At 36.5% G+C, this 20,668-nt stretch overlaps 1 protein-coding gene and 2 long non-coding RNA genes across 3 annotated transcripts; 2 read left to right on the top strand and 1 right to left on the bottom strand.

Annotated features, from left to right (window-relative positions):
* Positions 1-246: 246 nt before the first annotated feature.
* Positions 247-1,693, bottom strand: LOC140833318 (uncharacterized). The gene is made up of 3 exons (XR_012118407.1): positions 1,344-1,693; positions 906-959; positions 247-299 (listed from the first exon to the last, which is right to left on the bottom strand). It is a non-coding gene; the product is annotated as an uncharacterized lncRNA (long non-coding RNA).
* A 304-nt stretch (positions 1,694-1,997) lies between these two features.
* Positions 1,998-2,914, top strand: LOC140835275 (uncharacterized). The gene is made up of 4 exons (XM_073200762.1): positions 1,998-2,009; positions 2,103-2,246; positions 2,351-2,616; positions 2,731-2,914. Exons 1-4 carry the CDS (start codon positions 1,998-2,000, stop codon positions 2,912-2,914), a joined length of 606 nt encoding a protein of 201 aa, XP_073056863.1.
* A 3,825-nt stretch (positions 2,915-6,739) lies between these two features.
* On the top strand, positions 6,740-7,210 carry LOC140833317 (uncharacterized). Its single transcript, XR_012118406.1, has 2 exons — positions 6,740-6,857; positions 6,967-7,210. It is a non-coding gene; the product is annotated as an uncharacterized lncRNA (long non-coding RNA).
* The last annotated feature ends 13,458 nt before the right edge of the window (positions 7,211-20,668 follow it).

Raw genomic sequence — 20,668 nt, 5'->3', positions numbered from 1 at the left:
CAATCTGATTAGGGTTAATTAATCACAGCAGAAAACGAGTTTAAAATTTCTTTACAACGAGCCCAAAACATTTCTTCTAAATTTATAATACTAAAAATAGTATTTAATGTCAACTCATAAAACACGCCCACACGTGATCAAAACCAATCACATACAAACATATCATATCCTCGGGACATGCCCCGGTATATAGATACATATACATATATACTGGGAACAAGACATAAACATAAAACCTCAGCCCAAGCTGTGGCTCCCTCCAGAAGTACCCTCTCCGGTCTCCTGATATCCTGGAGTACCTTCCATTGTCTACACACAAAGACAACAACAGCCCCCCTTGGGGTTGAGCAAAGCTCCGTATGGAACAACCATCATATATACCACAGATATCTAAACAATGATATATGGTATGCAATGCATGTATGTCGTGGAGGTTTCAGGTCAAATGCCCATCCACTGAGCACATGTCGGAATCAATCTAATCGCTATCAAATCAATGCTCGAGCTGGCACACCGGCCGATATGGGAATACACGTATGATAGCGTCGGCAAAGCGCCATTAAATCCCATATCTCATATCCAATCATATGGGGCCACAATTGTCTATGCTTTATGGGTCATATAATACCGGCATAGCGATTGTGTTCACAAACCCCGGAATCCAATCCAATCATATCAGGGTATCCAAGGATCATAGCTCAACGTGCATGTCATGTATCGATGTATGTATAAAATGACGTGTGTTAACAAAACATTTATTTTATACATCGATATTCAAATCATAATGTCATGTATGCTACATCAAATCAACAAATAGGGATATAGACACGTATTTCAATCCAATCAATCCAATCATATATCATATAATACAGATACCTGTCGTATGTTACCCAGTCGCAACATACCTCAATTCTTCGTTCCAGTTGATGTAACTTGAAGATATCAGTATAATACTTTATCTACATCAATAACATACTCATTCCAATCAATAACATACTCCAAAATCATTAATATGAGTTTCAAATATCATTTGAAACTTCAAAAATTCATATCAAATCCAAATCATATCATAATTCAATTCCGACTTCGAATATGAGTTTTTTATCGGTTATTCTACTACATATATAACCGACAAATATTTCTTCAAGCTCAATCAAATTATTAAAATTCTCTAATTATAATAAATTGAGAATAATTCAAAATAACATCACTATAATCATCTCTTCTTCGTTAAAATCATACATTATTCAACAATCTTCAATTCCAGTATGATTTAACAATTTATCGGATTTATTCCAAAAATCGACGAATTTCAAACATCACCAAAACTATGAAATTTATACCACAAATCGAAAACCTCGTGTCAACGATCCCAGATCTGAAATCGGTTCGTCGATTGGATAAACCGTTAAGTAGCACGATCGAAAAGAAAAATCGAAATCATATTTCACTCACCTCTCGTCTCTCCCTCTGTCCGTGCGTGAGTTGGTGGAATTCTAAAATGAATTCAACCGACTCAACTTTTAATTTTTTTTAAAATTTTTTTTAATATTATATTATATTATATTAATAATAATATAATATATATTATTTAACATTTTAACTTCGGTATATCCCTTCGGATCAGTCAAACGATCCAATTTTTCAAAACTCAAAACATGAAACTTCTTTATCTTTGAGTTTTCTACGTCATATCCAAATCTCAAATCATTTGGGCTAATATTCGGACAATTATGTTAAAATCCATAACATAATTACCATTTTGCCCTTAAAATTAATTCATTATTTTTCAAATTATTTACGAAAATGTCATCAAAATAAATTGAATATTTTTCAACTTATTTACCAAAATACCATCAAAGCTATTTTAGTCTCGGGGTCTCACAGCGGCACTTCAAATACGAAGGTTGTATGTCTCTGAATTTTGATGTCAGTTAAATTCTATTCACCTCCATATGAAAATATATCATGTCTTTTTGTTCTTGAAAGGGGAAAAAATGTCACCGGCTGTAAAAGAACGCGCAAACGTGGTGGCTTATGGCACAATAATATCTGAAGGAGGTCCAAATGTTATGATTCACCATGTTCCACTTGGGGAATAGAACTTCAAGGTATCTATTGATGTTGTCTTAGATGAAAAAGCACAGCTTCCGATCCCAATTAAGTTTGGACCAACAATCATCAATGATTCTGTTGGAGTCATTGTTGGTTGGCCTAAAGAGTTGGTTATTTTTCCAACGACAAAGGTACTTTCGGTTTTCATTTGTCTTCGTGTTTGCAACTGTCAGATATGTTGCTCGAACAATGTTTTATTTTAAAATACTTGTGTGAATAATATTTTAAATTGTAGAGGAAGGGGAAACCTCTATCATTTTTGCTTGCGGATGTTCCTGGTCAGCGCGACAATTTCAAAGAAATTGAGAAAACATTACCCATGTTGTGCAAGTATATTTACTCTCATGTTGTTCGATTGCTGAATGAATCGGATACCATATGCATTGAGTTTGAGGACGCTATGTTTGGACGTCCTAAAAGCATACGGTTGCTAAGAGAAGATATCGCACGCTTTATGAAGATGAGGGAGATAGGCGCTAGACAAATTTTAGTTTACATGGGGTATATATAATGTCTAACTTACAATATTTGTGCATTTATATAATATTTTTTGTGTTACTTGTTCATATTTTGAAAATTTTCTAAACGATATATTTGTGCATCTATATCATGCAGTCACCTCTACAAAGATTTGAAGAAAAAAGACAAGGATGATTATTTTTCGTTTGTGGATCCCGGTAATATACCTACATGCCCGATTGGCACAGATGGCCGTGACTTATCACAACATATTGCTGACCAGTTGGAAGCAGTGTGTAGAGATCTGCCTCATCCCATACAACACTGGGTAAGAATTTAGTTATTTATAGATTTCTACTTCATGGTAGTCAATGCTGTAATTTCATTTTTTCAGGTACCATTGGATCTTGACAATTGTCAACGAAGATAAGAATATGATATATTTATTGGATTCTACGTCTAACAGGAACCGAGATGATACATGGAAAACTATTGTGACAAAGTAGGTAGTAGCTTATGTTGATTTTGAATACATTAACTTATAAATATGCAAAAAAATAACTTCTTACTATTTAAAATGTAGTGGGGTGAAGATGTACAATCCCTCCAAAGGTATTTCTAAAGGACCGGGTTTTAAAATATTGACGGTATGTATCGTACTTATTTATGAATTGTGGGGACCCGGACGCTAATCATTTTCTTAATCATCTTTGGGATTCAATTATCAATTCTGATAAACAGGGTCTAAAAATTTTTCTTTTTGAAATATAAATGCGGAAGGTAATGGAATCTAACAATATACATCTCTGTATAAAACAACTACATTTCAGTATAAAAGTACAATACTGTACAATTTAAGTCTAAGGTTCAGTTACTAAGTTCAAGTAATAAACCAAGTCTGCTACAAGTCCGGAATCACCACGCTAACTCGTCTTCTCTCATCATCCTCATGACCCTGAACCAGCCCCACCTGTTGTCATGCATACATACAAAACTAGACAACAGCCGGATAACTCCGGTGAGAATAAATCCCAGTATAAAACATGGTAAGCATGTATAGAAACAATCTAAATCTTAAAACATGCTATCATGAACATATTCAAAAGTAATAGTTTTCATAATCTATGAAATCAACTCAAAATAAGCATGCAACTCAATTCAGATAAACATGCAATTTAAATCAAATCATATAAACATGTTGTCATAACTGAAAGCAATAAACATGGGTTTCATAGTCTATGAAACCACAACCATAAACGCATGCAGTTCTAGTCAAATCATGTCTAGACTCGACTCAACTATAACTCTAGGGATCCCGGGGTGAATAAGACGTCACTGTCTGTCACCTACCCTCCCAATCGGGGTGACGTACGTCTTATTCATAGACTTCGGTCATATCTGTATCGAATAATCTACAATAGGGCGGTGTCTGCTCCTATGTAACGATACACCGCACGTCTAGAAGTCTGACTGTTTCTGTCAAACTTTCCTATCTCAAATGCAATGCGTAGCCATCTGTAAACAATGCATAATTATCTCACCAGATTCGAATACAATTCTATAAACAAATCATAATCATATCAAAAGATAAACAATAAGTCTAGTATGTGATTTAGTTGGGAAACTCAAATAAGATCTGATTTGAGTTATATCTTCCCAAATATCACATGAATTATACCTTTGTCGTCCCGGTCTGACGAAGACGAAGTCTCGAAGTCAAATCTGTCCATATCCATCTGATAATGACAAATCACATAAATACAATATCAGTATATATCTCAGTTCAGAATCTATTCTGATCAATACTCAACTCGGTATACAATCTGATCCAAGTCAACAATATAACAATGAATCTCAATCAATATCATATCTGATCAATCTAAATCAATACTGATGTTTCGATGGCATAACAATACAATCTGAATAACTCCGTCAATTCTGAACATCACAGATATAAATCTAGAACTCGTAATCTGTGTCAATACAATTCATAATCTGAATATTAACGCAATTCTGATATAGAATCTCAGTCAATATCTTTCAAAAATCATAACAATTACAGAAACAGTCTGTTCTTTAATCTGACTTCAGTTCTATAATGTCTACGGTGGCTGAAACATCATATCTGAATCACATGCAATTCTAGCAACATCATATTTCCAAAACATCTCAAAACGTAATAAAACTTACGTCCTTGTGTAGCTCGTGTCGAGAGGAACACGATACTGCGTTCGGATTCGAATTCTGATGCACGGATTCTTCGAAACCTCAAATCTAAAAGGCGTAAGGATTTTCTCTCCAAAAGCTTCGACCATTTGATGAATTCTGAGAGAAAACACGTGTAACTATCATATATATAATGCATGCAACCATATAAAACGTGGCATAGCTTTTCTTGTTGCACGTAAGACCGCGGGTACGGTAACTCAATGAGCGCAGGTGCGCCATGCTCTCGGCAGCACTACCCATTTTCTAGAATCGTCGACCGCAGGTGCGGTCTTGGTTAATACCGCGGGTGCGGTCACCCCACTGTAGCTGCACCGCGGGTGCGGTCACCCCACTGTAGCTGCACCGCGGGTGCGGTCCTTCTAGCACCGCGGGTGCGGTGTCGCTACGGCCTTGCTTACAAAATTTCACAATTGTATGACCGCGGGTGCACTCTTGTTCTGGGCGCGGGTGCAGTCTTGCAAAACCCAACTTTCTCATGTCTTTTCTTCCCTCATTGCATGTCATGCATTCTCATATCTTCCGAGTCTCACGTTAACGAAGATTAATACTCTTGGTTTATCAATTCTATAATTCTTGGGCCTTACATGAATACATGAATCGGTCGTGGTTATTAATTAGATTGTGATTGTTGCATTATCTTTTCAATTCCATTATAGGGTAATCTGAAACAAAGTGGTTCGGTTGAGTGTGGATATTGTGTGATGAGGTACATGAAAGAGATAGTCGATTGCAATGATCCACACTTGGAGAAGATGGTGAGTTTCTTCTTGGAATAAATTTGTTGATTGATTGAGATGAATTATTGTCATTAAGATATATTTTATTGTTGAGATAATGTGTTGTCATTGGGAAATATTTTATTGTTGAGATAATTTCTTGAGATGAATTGTTGTCATTGTGATATATTTTATATTAGTGATAAAAAAAGGAAATTTTGTTCCTGATTTTCATATCTTCTGTATTGTAATCTTAAGCTTTTTGTTTATTCTGTTTATTGCTGATATATGTTTTGGTTAAAATACTTTCTTTTCATTTGTTTTATTTGGTGGGTTGTTGGTTTTATCAAGAAATTTGAAGCCCAGAAATCATATACGGGAGTATGATTCTGGACTGTAAGTGTTGTCTTTTTTTCAAGATTCTTGTATCATTTCCAAGTGGCATAAATTCAATATGTTCTTACTTTTAAGTTGATTTCGCTTCTTGAAACAAGAACTTGGGTTGCTTCAGAATTTGTTGGAGTTTAAGGTGATCTGGTTTTGTCTTTTCCTGTTTTTTTGGTCTATATCCGTCCTCACGCAATTGTAAATGCAACTAACCATCTTGAAGGAATTGACTGGTACTTAACATTGGTTCCCTCATATCAGATTGAACTCGAGACTCTTGTTGTCTGTGTTTATTGGTACATGCAACATGTTAATCATATCAAAATTGTCTCATATATTAATTCTTTTACGTTAATCCTCAGATTAATATGGTTTTACTTTTTTGTGACAGCTTGTTCTTCGAAAAAAAATATATTGTACACGGGAAATTCTTATAATTGTTTTTAAGCATGGGTTAATTATATTGGTGTTCCAAGATTAAGTTTTAATTTTCCTAGCTAGCTTGGCGGCTCATCCAACCTTATGTTTTTTATGTTTAATAATTATAATTGACACATATTTGCAGGGGCATATCCGAGTTTAGGGCGCGCATTTCTTCACCGGAAATTAAAGACAATTTATGCCTTTTGTTTGTGTTTTGTATACTTTCGGTTTGATGTGTTATATATGTGTGCGTTACTAGTCCATAGATAAATAAATTTTCTTGGTGTTCGATATGCTACATCATTTTTGTATTTGGGTGGTGACTTGTTTCAAGTTTTGTGGTTTTTCGAAATTATTTACATAATATCTTGATTAAATTTGTTTAGTAAGTGCAATTGTCTTCATGCAATTGGGGTAATCTGTAATGGATGTAAACTAGATGGAAACAATAGGCGCTATCTCAGCTTGGAGAGTGGTGACATGTTATGAATTTTTATCCAGTGTTATTTCAAGATGCAAATGAAATAAGTTCGTACTTTCAAATGAAACCTGCCTCTACCAGTACTGATATATTTTATATCTGTCAATTTTTATTTGAAATAGAAGAATCTAATGTATTTTCTTTTTCAAATTTCAGTTTGCAGGATGCATCAAGAACCAATATTACACCCAATGTAAATATGACGAGGTCAGAAGTGAATGGAGTGAATTTGTTAACTCCTATGTAGGTGCTTAGATGGATGGTGTATGTTGGGATAAACATTTTGTTTGTCATTGTGGATTTTTGGATATACTTTTGGTTTTGTGGATACATTTTTTGGGTTACTTGTGGATTGATGAATATGTAATTGTGGATTCGTGGATATTAATCATTTTTAGATGGATAATTTATGAGTTTAATTATATTAGTGTATTAAGTCATATATTGCGAAGTCTATTTTTAACAATTACTTCATCAAAATAAAAAAGAATGAAGTGTAACAGGTAAATTACTTCGTTGTTATTTGCAAATTGTGAAGTAACATAATATTAAATACTTCCTCAATAAGAAATCAGACGAAGTGATAGAATTAATTTACTTCAACATTGTTCTGTAAAAACGAAGTTGTTTTGTGCAATTACTTCACCAAAATACAAATTACTGAAGTCTTTCGAACCACTTACTTCGTCACTAAATGTAAATTGTGAAGTAACTGATAGGATCGGTTAATCGAATAAAGAGTGTTTAGAAGGGGGGGTTGAATAAACACTGCTCGAATTTAAATATTCTTCGACAATATGAGTTCAGTTTTGTTACAAACTGAAACTATATATCTCGTCGGTCAATAACAATCAGTTAAACTGAATAAAACAGTTGTGGAAAATAAACTGACTGAAAGATAGATTATCTAACTGAAAATGAAAACTGAAGTAATGACACAATATGTTTCTGGATGTTCGGAGACTTGAATAACTCCTACGTCACCCTTTCTATCACGAAGATAGGATATCCACTAAAAGACTTTGATCAAATACACGACACTGTACTGACCCACTTCAATTTGGACTTATCACTTTGCCAAAACTGAAACTCTTAGTATACAACACCTTTATAGATCGTAACTGATCTTAGCACAACTTAGAAAATCTATCAACGATTACAAAGTGTTATTTAAGCTCGAGAATGTAGTCTTGAATACTACTGATATGACTGATAAGCGTGAGCTTTGATTTCTGATTGTGAGTAAGTATTTCTGCAGCTGTAACAGCAAGTGGAAAGAGATAACTGAAAGTCGGGGTCGTCTTCAGTTGCTGCCTTCGACTTTTTATAGGCTCTCCTCTCAACGGTAACATAAAGAATGTTTGAATATTCTAACCGTTGATTGCCACGTCGATATATTCTGACAGTCGTACACTGTTCATTCTGCGATGCGGCGTTCCACTACTAGTTGCAGGTATATGTACTATTTTGTCTGTTGTCGCTTTCAACTGATGACGTGTACAACTGAGAGATCAGCTGATAAAGAATCAGTTGCCGAGAATGAACTTTAGTTGTATAGAACAGTTGATTAATGTTCAGCAGATGACGTGTTCAGTTGATGATCAGTCAGTTGCTTAGTAGTTGGTAAGTCTTTTTGTCAAAGCACCGGAATAAGTTTCCAACAATTTCCCCCTTTATGGTGTTTGAAAAAACTTAGAATAAAAAATAACTGAATAACTGAACTCTTGTAGATAAAATAAGATGTAGATTCAACTGAACTCATATTCTTCATAGATACAAGAATTTAAGATAACTTCTGCTTTCCTAAAATCAGTTTAAGTCTCTTCCCCCTTTTTGTCAAACAGCTCCATCTTAGAAGATAATTTCCGAACGTCAATAGATAGGAGCTTAACAGAGTCGGAAATATTGCTGATAGCAGTAGTCATTGCAACTTGAAGCAAATCTATCTTTCTTGAAACAAGAGATTCTACACTGTCGACTCGTTTGTTGATAGAGTCATGAGTGGCAGTGAGACTGGAAAATATCCCTCTGTTTTTCTGTATATCTTCAACTGCAAAGGTCAGAGAGGTAACAGCTTCTTGTATGACGTTTAGTTTTTCTATGTTGAACTGATGGGAAGAGTCCAACTTCAGAGTGTGTGATAGCTGAGTGTTCTGAATCTTTGATATGGCAGTGATTATTTGTTGCATACTTTCCTGCATATGCTGAACTTCTTCAAAATAAGATCAAAATCTGATGAAGATGGAGGAGGAGACTGATTGAGATGTTCCTGGTTCTCTTGTTGTGTGTTCAGAAATGACTAAAGCTTGTTCAGTTGAGACTGTATCAGCAACATTCTGAACTGGAACATCAGTTACAATAATTTCTCCTTGAACTGGAGGCGGTGATGGTGGATTTTGATCGACAGAAGAACTGGCTAGATGAATGGCAGATGGTGATGAGACCAAAACTGATGCCTCTAAAGAGTGAACGTGAGAAACAATCGGCACATCAGTCGAAATAGCTTGGTCAGCAACTGGATCTTGCCTGAACTGGTTCTTCTGAAGAAATGGTGTCCTCTGGATGGATTTGATCAGCAGAGTGATCAACTGGATTAGACATAGGTTCTCTCAATTTAGTATCCTGCACCACTGCTTGGATATTTCCTCAATGTTTGCAAAGAAAATCTCGGCTTCAGTGTACAGTTGCTGTTCAGCAGGAGATGGTTGAGGCATATCCTGAACTGAATTTTCAGTTGGAACCAAAGCCTGTTCTGAGGATGGTTTATCAACTGTGTCCTCTTCATCAGTATCTGAATTTCCTTGATGAAGAACCAACTCCTGATCCATTTCCCAAAATTTGATCTGAGATTGTAACCCAAGCAAATCGGTATCAAGCTGAGTAATTACTGCTTGATCAGCAAACGCAGTAGGATTTGTTGGAACGTAGTTGTCTTTCAATTTGCTGACAATTTGAGCCAACTTCTTGGCTCTCACCTGATCAAACAAATAGGATTTCCTTTCCATCGCCTGAGCAATTGTTGCAGCTTTCACCGTTCTTAGAACATAAGCTTCCAATTTGATGAAGGTGTTCAGCTTCTTGGCAAACACTTGTGTGCGAAAAGCTGTCCAAGCATCATAGGACTGAATTTTTGAAGCTGCATAACTATTAACCTTTGCCCAAACAAGGTCAAGTGTGTGTCTGAATGGCATTGGAAGGTTTGGGCTCTTCAATCAGCTTACCCTTACTTTTATCAGTGCTCAGAATGTGAGGGATTTCCAATCCTGTTCGATTTGATTCCACCACCTCTATAAATTTTATCCCTTTGGGTCGAGCAGGTGCCACACTGGCAGGGCGATTGATTTGAATCAGAGGCACTTTGGTCCTAACTGATTCCTTTTTGGCACCAACTGAAGCTTCTGGTGGAATGATTTTCAAAGGAACTGCTTCTATTGGTTGCTGAGCATCTGAAGAAATAATTGTATCAGTAGGAATGGATACCTCGGCAGTTGTTGATTTAACCTTTGGGTTCTTGGTTTCTTGGTAATATGTGGAGATGGAGTTTTCTCTGAGTCAGAAGTACTCAAAATTAATTTCCTCTTAGCTACCTTCAATTGAGCCAAAGTTTTGGCTTTCTTCACTCACTTTGGGGCTGCTTTATCAGTCCCAATCTCCTGTTTGATTTTGACAAACTGAGCAGGAGAAATGTCCATTTTGGTTCTCAGTGGCATAGTGTTCTTCGCATTAAAAACTTTAAACCTAGATGATCTTTCTGAGTCATCAGCCACTAACCCTTTCATTTTCAGCAGATAACTAAGTTGCACAGCAAATCCCTTGGATTGTTTAGAAGACAGGAACATATTCTTCAGAATATTAAATATGATATGCCTCCAGTTGAATTGACGATCAACCATAATAATAGAAATGACTTGAAATTTCTCCAGAGTAAGGGCAGCAAACGATCCAGCTTTTGCCAAAAGCCCTTTGGCTACAACATCAGCAAGTAACTGAACTTCATACTTCAGTTCTTTCTTTGGATCGGAGACTTTGATCTTCCGTCCATCAGCAGATAGTGCGGTTTGCTTCTCTTCAATATCAGATGCTTTAACATCCGAGAGTTGTGCCAATCCATCAGAGGGTAGAGAAAAAATTTCTCCAAAGGAGTCTTCATAGATGGTCAGAGACTGATTATTGACAGTAGAAACTATGTTGCCATCAGAGTCGACCATACCGGTGGAATAGAAATCCTGAAGTTCTTTTGGGTAGATTTCTTGAGATGATGTACCCAAAAACGTCCGTAATCCAGCAGTCTCAAGTTTTTAAAAAACTTTCTTGACATCAACATCACCGAAACATAGGATTGACCCAAAATTGATAGCCATAGCATTTAGCATATAAGCAGGAATTTGAGTTGCCATTTCGAACTGATTGAATTCCTGAAAGAAAAGTTGAAGGACGAAACTTGTTCTTGCTCTCAAATATCTTTGGATAAACGTAAAGTAAAACTGAAATGAAGCGGGGAATGGTACATATGTACGTGACTATTCAAATTCTGGACACGTGTCAGTCCATAGAAATTCTGAATTACAACGTGTGTACGTGTGCTGTAAGCATGTGTAATTTGACGGTTTAAAAAGTGTCCACATTGACACTAATAATTTACTGAAACACGGCATTTAATGCTTGAAAGACAGTCACGTCGCTTGATTTTGAATATAATAGGTTTAATTAGTTAACTTATATGAGATGATTAGTGAGACGCTCAACTGAACGATCAGTTGTTACTGTATCCTTTAAGTTGAGAGCTGACTAATCAATTGTCTTCTCAGGTTAACCTCTTAGAACCAATATTCCCCCTAAATAAATGCATATAATAATTGAAGAGAAAAGTAAATATCAGAGATATTATGTGATGATGACACGTAGACGACCCTTCAGCTTCCTTCAAAGTCTGCTATAAATAGAAGTGACATTGTTAGTTTCAGTCAAGTTGGTGGAAGAAGGAGAAAAACAGCAAAAAAACTGGCAGAAGCGAGTGGCTCAAGTGTTTCTCCATTTTCTCTGGAAGCTAGGAAGGCGGCTATTGAAGATGAAGTCTTCTACACCAGTCTTCCCTACTGGGAAAGATTACAAGAGCTTGAGTTTCTGTATAACTCCGGAGAGGCTACCACTCCCAGACTGGTGGAACAATTGACAGAAGTGCGGGAGCGCTTGAATATCGCTGTTTGGGTGGATGTCTTTAGAGATGATCATATTCATCAGCTGATGCTTCAGAAGGAACTGGAGATTCTCAATTGCATAGCTTCTTCTCATAGCTTTTGTAAGACGTCTTCCTCAGCGCTATCAGTTTGGTTGAGGATGTGGATAGCCGATGTAAAGGAAAAATATGACAGTGTAATTGAAGCGAATGTTTATCGTTGAATGAAATGTTTATTTTGGTGTAACTTTGATGTTTCTTTTTCCTGCAAGTAATAGATTTTAATAACAGATAAACTAATGAACTGATGAAACACTAACTGATAGAAGATTAACTGACATCAGTTGAGAGTCATATAAATAAACAATTAACTGAAGAGTCAGTAAGTGACAGCAAAACTGAAAGATGAATTAAGAACCAAGACAAAATAACAACTGATTAGGATAAATCAATTAATCCAAGTATATTGCGAAAATGAGAAAACTTAGTCTCAGCCAATGGTTTGGTGAAGATATCAGCTGCTTGCTGCTCAGTTGATTCGTATTCCAGTCTGATGTTATTCTTCAGGGCATGATCTCTGATGAAGTGATGTCTGACATCTATGTGCTTAGTCCTGGAGTGAAGAACTGGATTATAGGTAATAGCAATTGTGCTTGTGTTGTCATAGAATATAGGAGATTCCTTTGCATCAACACCATAATCTTTCAGTTGTTGCTGAATCCAGAGCAGTTGAGCACAGCAGCTGCCAGCAGCAAGATATTCTGCTTCAGTTGTGGAAGTTGCTATGGATGTTTGCTTCTTACTGAATCAAGAGATCAGTCCGTCTCCTAGAAACTGACATGATCCACTTGTACTTTTTCGATCAAGCTTGCATCCTGCATAATCTGCATCTGAATATCCAACTAAATTGAAAGATGAATCTTTAGAATACCATAATCCAACATTTTGTGTGCCCTTAAGATATTTCAAAATACGCTTGGCAGCAGTAAAATGTGATTGCATAGGATTTGCTTGAAATCTAGCACACATGCATACAGCAAATACAATATCAGAACGACTAGCAGTTAGGTACAATAATGAACCTATTAAATCTCTGTAAAATGTCGTCTCAACTGATATTCCCCCTTGATCAGTGTCTAATTTAACTGATGAGCTCATGGGAGTGCTTGCGGCTGAACATGATTCCATACCAAATTTCTTCAGTAATTCCTTAGTGTATTTGGTTTGACTGATAAAGGTTCCTGAATCCAGTTGCTTCACTTGTAAACCAAGGAAGAATGTCAGTTCACCCATCATGCTCATTTCGAACTTATCCTGCATTAACTTGGCAAACTTCTCGCATAATTTGGGGTTAGTTGACCCAAAAATAATGTCATCAACATAAATTTGAACGAGTAGAATATGATCATTCTTGGAAAATTTGAACAAGGTCTTATCAACTGATCCAACAGAAAAATCGTGACCAGTTAGAAATTTTGAAAGAGTTTCGTACCAAGCTCTTGGAGCTTGTTTAAGACCATATAAGGCTTTGTTCAAATGATATACATGATCAGGAAGGTGATGATTGATGAAACCTGGAGGTTGTTCAACGCAGACTTCTTCCTGCAACTGACCATTCAGAAATGCACTCTTCACATCCATTTGATAGACTTTGAAGTTTTTGAATGAAGCATAGGCAAGGAATATCCTGATTGCCTCCAGTCTTGCAACTAGTGCATATGTCTCATCATAATCAATCCCTTCTTCCTGCCTATAGCCTTGTGCTACTAGCCTTGCTTTGTTACGCACAACTGAACCATCTTCGTTCAGTTTGTTCCTGTACACCCATTTTGTACCTATAACAGTTTTCGAAATTGGTCTTGGAACTAAATTCCAGACATTGTTATGGATAAAATGATTTAGCTCTTCTTGCATTGCATTTATCCAGTTTGGATCAGAAAGAGCTTCATCAGTCTTCTTGGGTTCTAGTTGTGATACGAAAGCTGAATGAACAAATAGATTGAGCATCTGATTTCTTGTTCTTACTGGATCAGATGGTTTACCTATTACCAACTCTGGAGGATGTGATTTCTTCCATCTGAGTTCAACATTTATTGCTTCTGAATCAGCAACTGCTTCTGTGGGTAACTGGACATTTTCAATTTCAGTTGGAGCAGTTTCAGTTGGTAACTGAATGTCATTTGGTTGCTCTATTAACTGATCATTTGGAACAGTTTCTGGTTCTTCTAGTTGATCCAATACTTCCGGTTCAGGTGTTTGGAGATTGCTTTGATTGATATGGATATCTTCTTCATCATCATCATCCAAGCTTATATCTGTAAATCTATCAGCTAGCTCAACTTGATCAGTTGGCTTATCAGTTAGTACAGTTTCATCAAAAACAACATGAATAGATTCCTCAACATTTAAAGTATTTTTGTTGAAGACTCTATACGCTTTACTCACTGAAGAATAACCAAGAAATATTCCCTCTGCAAATTTAGCATAAAAGGCTTTTAAATGAGTTTTACCATTGACAAGTATAAAACATCTGCAGCCGAATATTTTGAAGTAGGAAACCTACACTTTTTCTTCATGCCAGATCTCATAAGGTGTTTACATATGATTCTTATTAATCATTGATCTGTTTTGAGTGTAACACGCAGTGTTCACTGCTTCTGCCCAAAACCTTTGAGAGATACCAGAATCAGCAAGCATTGTTCTAGCAGCCTCTTTAAGGGTCTGATTTCTCCTTTCAGCTACACCATTTTGCTGAGGAGTCCTAGCTGCTGAGAGCTCATGCTTAATTCCGGCATTCTCTAAATAATTTGAAAGAATTTGATTGATAAACTCAGTTCCTCGATCAGATCTGATTCTATCAATTCCAACTGATTTTTCATTTAATAATCTTTTGAAAAGCTTAATCAGTTGAGCAGCAGTTTGGTCTTTGGACTTGAAAAATATAACCCAAGTGAATCTTGAAAAATCATCTACAACCACCAAGGTGTATTTCATTCCCCCTAAGCTCATGACTGGTATTGGACCAAATAGATCCATATGTAACAGCTCTAAGTATCGGGAAGAAGATTTACGACCCTTGTTCTTAAAAGAAGATTTAATTTGTTTACCAAACTGACATGCTTAGCAAATTTTGTCTTTGATAAAATCCATTTTGAGCAGTCCAGTAACAAGATCGTGGCTACTCAAATATGCAATAGATTTGAAATTCAGGTGGTTTAATCTCTTATGCCACAACCAGTTTTTAGAAGATTTTGAGGCAATAAAACATACTGGTGCATAAGGTTGATCATTCCAACTGACTTTGTAAGTGTTTACGCACTTTTTGCCAGTTAGGATGATCTCTTCAGTTGAGTTTTTGACTGAACAAGAATGTTTGTCAAACTGAACTGAGAATCATCGCATAATTGACTGATACTGATCAGATTATACTTCAGATTCTCAACTAATAATACATCATTAATGGTGAAGTTACCATGGATAAGCTTAACCTTATCCCACAGTTTTACCTTTAGAATTATCTCCAAAACTGATGTTTGGTCCAGTGTATTTGACCAGTTGATATAATAAATTTGAATCTCCTGTCATGTGGCGTGAACATCCACTATCCAAGTACCATATAGATTCAATGCTTGTATCTGTTACCTGCAATCACACACAAGATAAGATCCTGTTACCCCTTTTTCTATTTGGGTCCAAAGTTGATTAGTCCTTTAGGAATCCAGACTTGGATCAGTCTAACTAACCGTCCAGTTGCTGTATTCCAGATGATCTTTCTTTGTTTGTGTGTGCTTGATATATGGTGTGCAGGAGATACAACATGTGATTTGCCATTTTTCAACTGATTGTTCAGCCAGTATCTTTTCTGAACTGGCTTACTGTTGTAGTAATTTGAGTAGCCATTTAAATAATTTTTGCTGAAAATTTTTGGTTGCTGTCTTCGAGAGTCAGTCACAACTTTTGGGCTATAACCAATTCCACATCTTTTGCCCTTGTTCATACTTTGAGTTGGTTGTTCAATCAGTTTACTCGGCTCAGCTTGTTCTTGTACCATAACTGATTTTACAAAGTGAATATATTTCCCTTTGTTTATATTCAGTTTTGGCTGAGTATCTTTGGAAGACGAATCATCTTTACTACAGAATCCTAAACCAGTTTTATCAGTAACTGATTTCTGAGAATTCTGTATATCAGTTAAAGCATCAGACGATTTGTTCCAAGCCTGAATAAGCTCAGTGTGCTTTGAATTTTCAAGCAACAACTTTTGAATCATTAATTGATCCCGGCTTCTTTCATTTCTGAGCTCAGGCAATTTCCCTTCTTAGACTCAACATATCAACTGATTCATCAGTTTTTGTTTTATCGTCTTTGGGATCATTTTGCTTCGCTCTGGATTTTTCAAACGATAAAGCAAGCTTTTGATACTCATTGAACATGTCATGCAATGTCGAAATAAGTTCTTCTCTAGTAAAATCAGTTGAACTAAAATCAAATACATGTTGACTGCTGGACTCTAGTTCTGTATCAGCAGCCATCAGACATTTTACTTCTTCTTCATTGTCAATAGAACTGCATGAAGTTTCTGGTTCTCATTCCTCGCTGTCAGTGTCTGCCCATTTGGATTTGCTATCTTCAGCTAGGAGTACTTTATGTTTCTTTCTGTAAGGCTTCTTGTCATCCTTAGATCTCCTCTTGTGCTCATACACTTTCTTCTTTTTTTCAGTTGAAACTTGACTGTCCTTCTTAGGTTTGGGACAGTCAGCAATATAATGACCTGGTTTGCCACAATTGTAGCATGCATTTGATTCTTCTCTGGAGTTGTTTTTTTGATATTGCTTCTGAAAGTTCCCTTGATTTTTCCTCATAAATATTCCAAATTTCTTAATGAACAATGACATGGCATCATTGCTTAGTTGATCAGCAGCTTTCTCAACTGAACCAGTTGGTTCTGTTCTTACAGCAGTTAAGGCAGTAGTAGCTGCTGAAGTAGATGGTTCTCCTTCTCGAGTTTGTAGTTCAAACTCGTATGCCTTCAAGTCAGCAAATAGATCATGGAGTTCAACTTTGTTCAAATCTTTAGATTCCCTCATTGCCATGGTCTTTACGTCCCACTCCTTGGGAAGACCTCTGATTATCTTCAATGCAACTTCTTTGTTTGAATACACCTTTCCAAGTGCATTTAGTTCGTTGATGATGCAGCTGGTTTTCTCATCATATTCATGCATTGTTTCTCCAACTTTCATTCTGATGTTGTCGATATTCTGCACGGCAACAGAGAGTTTGTTTTCTTTGGTTTGTTCGTTGCCTTCGCAAAGCTGAATTAACTTCTCCCAAATCTCTTTGGCTGTCTTGCACATCTTGATTTTACTGAACGTTACTTTGTCCAGTGTTTTGTACAATATGTCCTTTGCTACATTATCTAGATTTGCTTTCCTCTTGTCATCAGTAGTCCACTCATCTCTTGGCTTTTGTATACGATGAGGTGTCCCATCAGTAATGGCAACAACTGTATTGGCTTTCAAAATCTTCATGGGTCCGTCAGTTATAACGTACCACATATCATGATCTTGTGCAGCTAGATGAGCCTGCATCCTGATCTTCCAATCGTCAAAGTCTTCTCTTGAGAACATAGGGATCTTGTTGAATGAAGACATAGTGAACAATTTGAGTATAGATAATCTTTGATAGGATATGAATAGCTCTGATACCACTTGATAGGATCGGTTAATCGAATAAAGAGTGTTTAGAAGGGAGGGTTGAATAAACACTGCTCGAATTTAAATATTCTTCGACAATATGAGTTCAGTTTTGTTACAAACTGAAACTATATATCCCGTCGGTCAATAACAATTAGTTAAACTGAATAAAACAGTTGCGGAAAATAAACTGACTGAAAGATAGAGTATCTAACTGAAAATGAAAACTGAAGTAATGACACAATATGTTTCTGGATGTTCGGAGATTTGAATAACTCCTACGTCACCCCTTCTATCACGAAGATAGGATATTCACTAAAAGACTTTGTTCAATTACACGACACTGTACTGACCCACTTCAATTTGGACTTATCACTTTGCCAAAACTGAAACTCTTAGTATACAATAACTTTATAGATCGTAACTGATCTTAGCACAACTTAGAAAATCTATCAACGATTACAAAGTGTTATTTAAGCTCGAGAATGTAGTCTTGAATACTACTGATATGACTGATAAGCGTGAGCTTTGATTTCTGATTGTGAGTAAGTATTTCTGCAGTGTAACAGCAAGTGGAAAGAGATAACTGAAAGTCGGGGTCGTCTTCAGTTGCTGCCTTCGACTTTTTATAGGCTCTCCTCTCAGCGGTAACAATAAAGAATGTTTGAATATTCTAACCGTTGATTGCCACGTCGATATATTCTGACAGTCGTACACTGTTTATTCTGCAATGCGGCGTTCCACTACTAGTTGCAGGTATATGTACTATTTTGTCTGTGGTCGCTTTCAACTGATGACGTGTATAGCTGAGAGATCAGCTGATAAAGAATCAGTTGCCGAGAATGAACTTTAGTTGTATAGAACAGTTGACTAATGTTCAGCAGATGACGTGTTCAGTTGATGATCAGTTCAGTTGCTTAGTTCAGTTGGTAAGTCTTTTTGTCAAAGCACCGGAATAAGTTTCCAACAGTAACATAATATAAAATACTTCAACAAATAGGATAAATGCTGAAGTTATAGATAATATTTACTTTGACAAATAGGATAAATTGTGAAGTTGTTTGTGTCTATTACCTCATCAAAATACATAACTACGAAGTCTTTCAGATGAATTACTTCGTCGATTATTGTAAATAATGAGGTAAAATATCATAAACTACTTCGCTAAATAATAATTAAGACGAAGTTATATATTGTAACGAACCGTATTTTCATACTTAAAAATTTGTGGAAATATTAAAAATTTTCTTAAATGTAAACATCCATACGGTTGTCACTCAACATTCATAAATCTCAAAATCATCCATCACCAATAGAATTTTGCTAAAAGAAACTGTCTCTAAATAATTCGCATCCAGATATTTAAAAATCAGAGTATTTTTGAAATTCGCATAAAACGTAAACATTGCGGTCCTCGGATCTAGCCTGCCACTCAGTCCAAGCCTGTCCCTTGGTCACCCCCTCCTGTCTCCTCAACATAGTCACCTGCATCGATCAAGTCTAGTGAGTCTAAAGACTCAACACGTATAAACTAGAATAACGAGTACTACGTAATTAAATCGCATGCAACTTTAAAATAGGACATACATAACTTGAAACTTGAACTTGCATAATAAACTTGGACATACGTACGTACATAACTAGACGTGCCATCAATATAAACTTTCATAAACATACTGCATACTTGAACATACGTAACTTCATCATTTTCGTAGAGGATGTTTCAACGCAAGTGACCCATACATAATAAACGCCTGATCAGACAAACCACAGTACTGGGCTGACAGGGACGTATCCACTGCCACATACATGAGATCCCCGTTCATAATTTAACGGGCTGGTTGGTCCCCGTTCATAATTTAACGCTTTCCAACCATGATCTAACCCGTTCATAATTTAACGGGGTGGAGAGGTCCTCGGCCACGTTCACCGATTTCCAAACCCATTCATAATTTGGTCACAAGACATTTAGCATACCTCAAAAACTTAAAATATTTTCTTGCACGTCATACATACTTACTTGGCGTTGAGGGATTCATTGAACTTCGATCGGGGCCGTCGCTGCGACATACTAACATGAAATTGCATACTTAACTTGCATAACTTAGACGTAGAAATCATACCTAATCTCGAGTTCAATCACTACTTAGGACATTCTACAATTTCCCATGGCTTGACCTTGTAAATCGTTGTACTAAACCATGACATCAAACCTCAAACGTGTTATAATATTTTTCCCAAAATATGAAGGACACGGACCCCGTGCCTACCTCCGTGTAGGGGTCCGTGTAGACTCGGGTGAAAGGTTCGGAAAGAAGGGTGGACACGGAGCCCGTGTCAGGGTCTGTGTGGGGGTCCGTGTAGACTCTGGAAAAATACACTAATGAGAAACAAAGGCACGGACCCCGTGTCAGGGTCCGTGTACGGGTCCGTGTACCTACTGTGATCGCGAACTTACGAAAATTATGTACATGCTTCGCTCAACTTTCTAGACTCGGTTGCACGGACTATGAATCGACACCCCGAGAGCCATCCTAGCATACTATAACGTCAAATCGCTTCCGTGCAACATCCCAAGCAACGATGTTCACCCTATGGTACATACGAGTCAAAAACGTGTTAATTGACACCAACTCGATTCCTACGACTACTCAAGTGCTCGAGTACCTATCATTTAGTGCCCAAAAATTCAGTACACGTATAACCTATGCATTTATTTAATTATTAGATCAATTATTTACTTTTAAATGAGTTTTAGTCATGCATAATTTATTTAAATGCATTATTTTAAATTATTTACGTTTTTGGGATGCACGTTAAAACATTTTTCAAGTTTCATGTTCCAGGCGATTATTCGAGGCGGGATCGAGGAGGAGACCGGTGACGATTTTGGAACTTTTATGCGGTGTTTTATTTTAAGTTAGGAAGGGGCATTTTAAATAATTTATTTAGTTTAGCATTTTAAAATCCTTATTTATGTGCTTAATTA

Source organism: Primulina eburnea, chromosome 6 (genome assembly GCF_022965805.1).
Source record: "Primulina eburnea isolate SZY01 chromosome 6, ASM2296580v1, whole genome shotgun sequence".
Taxonomy (NCBI): Eukaryota; Viridiplantae; Streptophyta; class Magnoliopsida; order Lamiales; family Gesneriaceae; genus Primulina; species Primulina eburnea.
This window is presented reverse-complemented; position numbering and strand designations above follow the sequence as displayed.

Excerpts from the sequence above, each read along its gene's own strand:
- LOC140835275 (XM_073200762.1), top strand. Across the intron at positions 2,247-2,350 it reads TTATTTTTCCAACGACAAAG|AGGAAGGGGAAACCTCTATC; the intron begins GTACTTTCGGTT and ends TTTAAATTGTAG. Across the intron at positions 2,617-2,730 it reads CAAATTTTAGTTTACATGGG|TCACCTCTACAAAGATTTGA; the intron begins GTATATATAATG and ends TATATCATGCAG.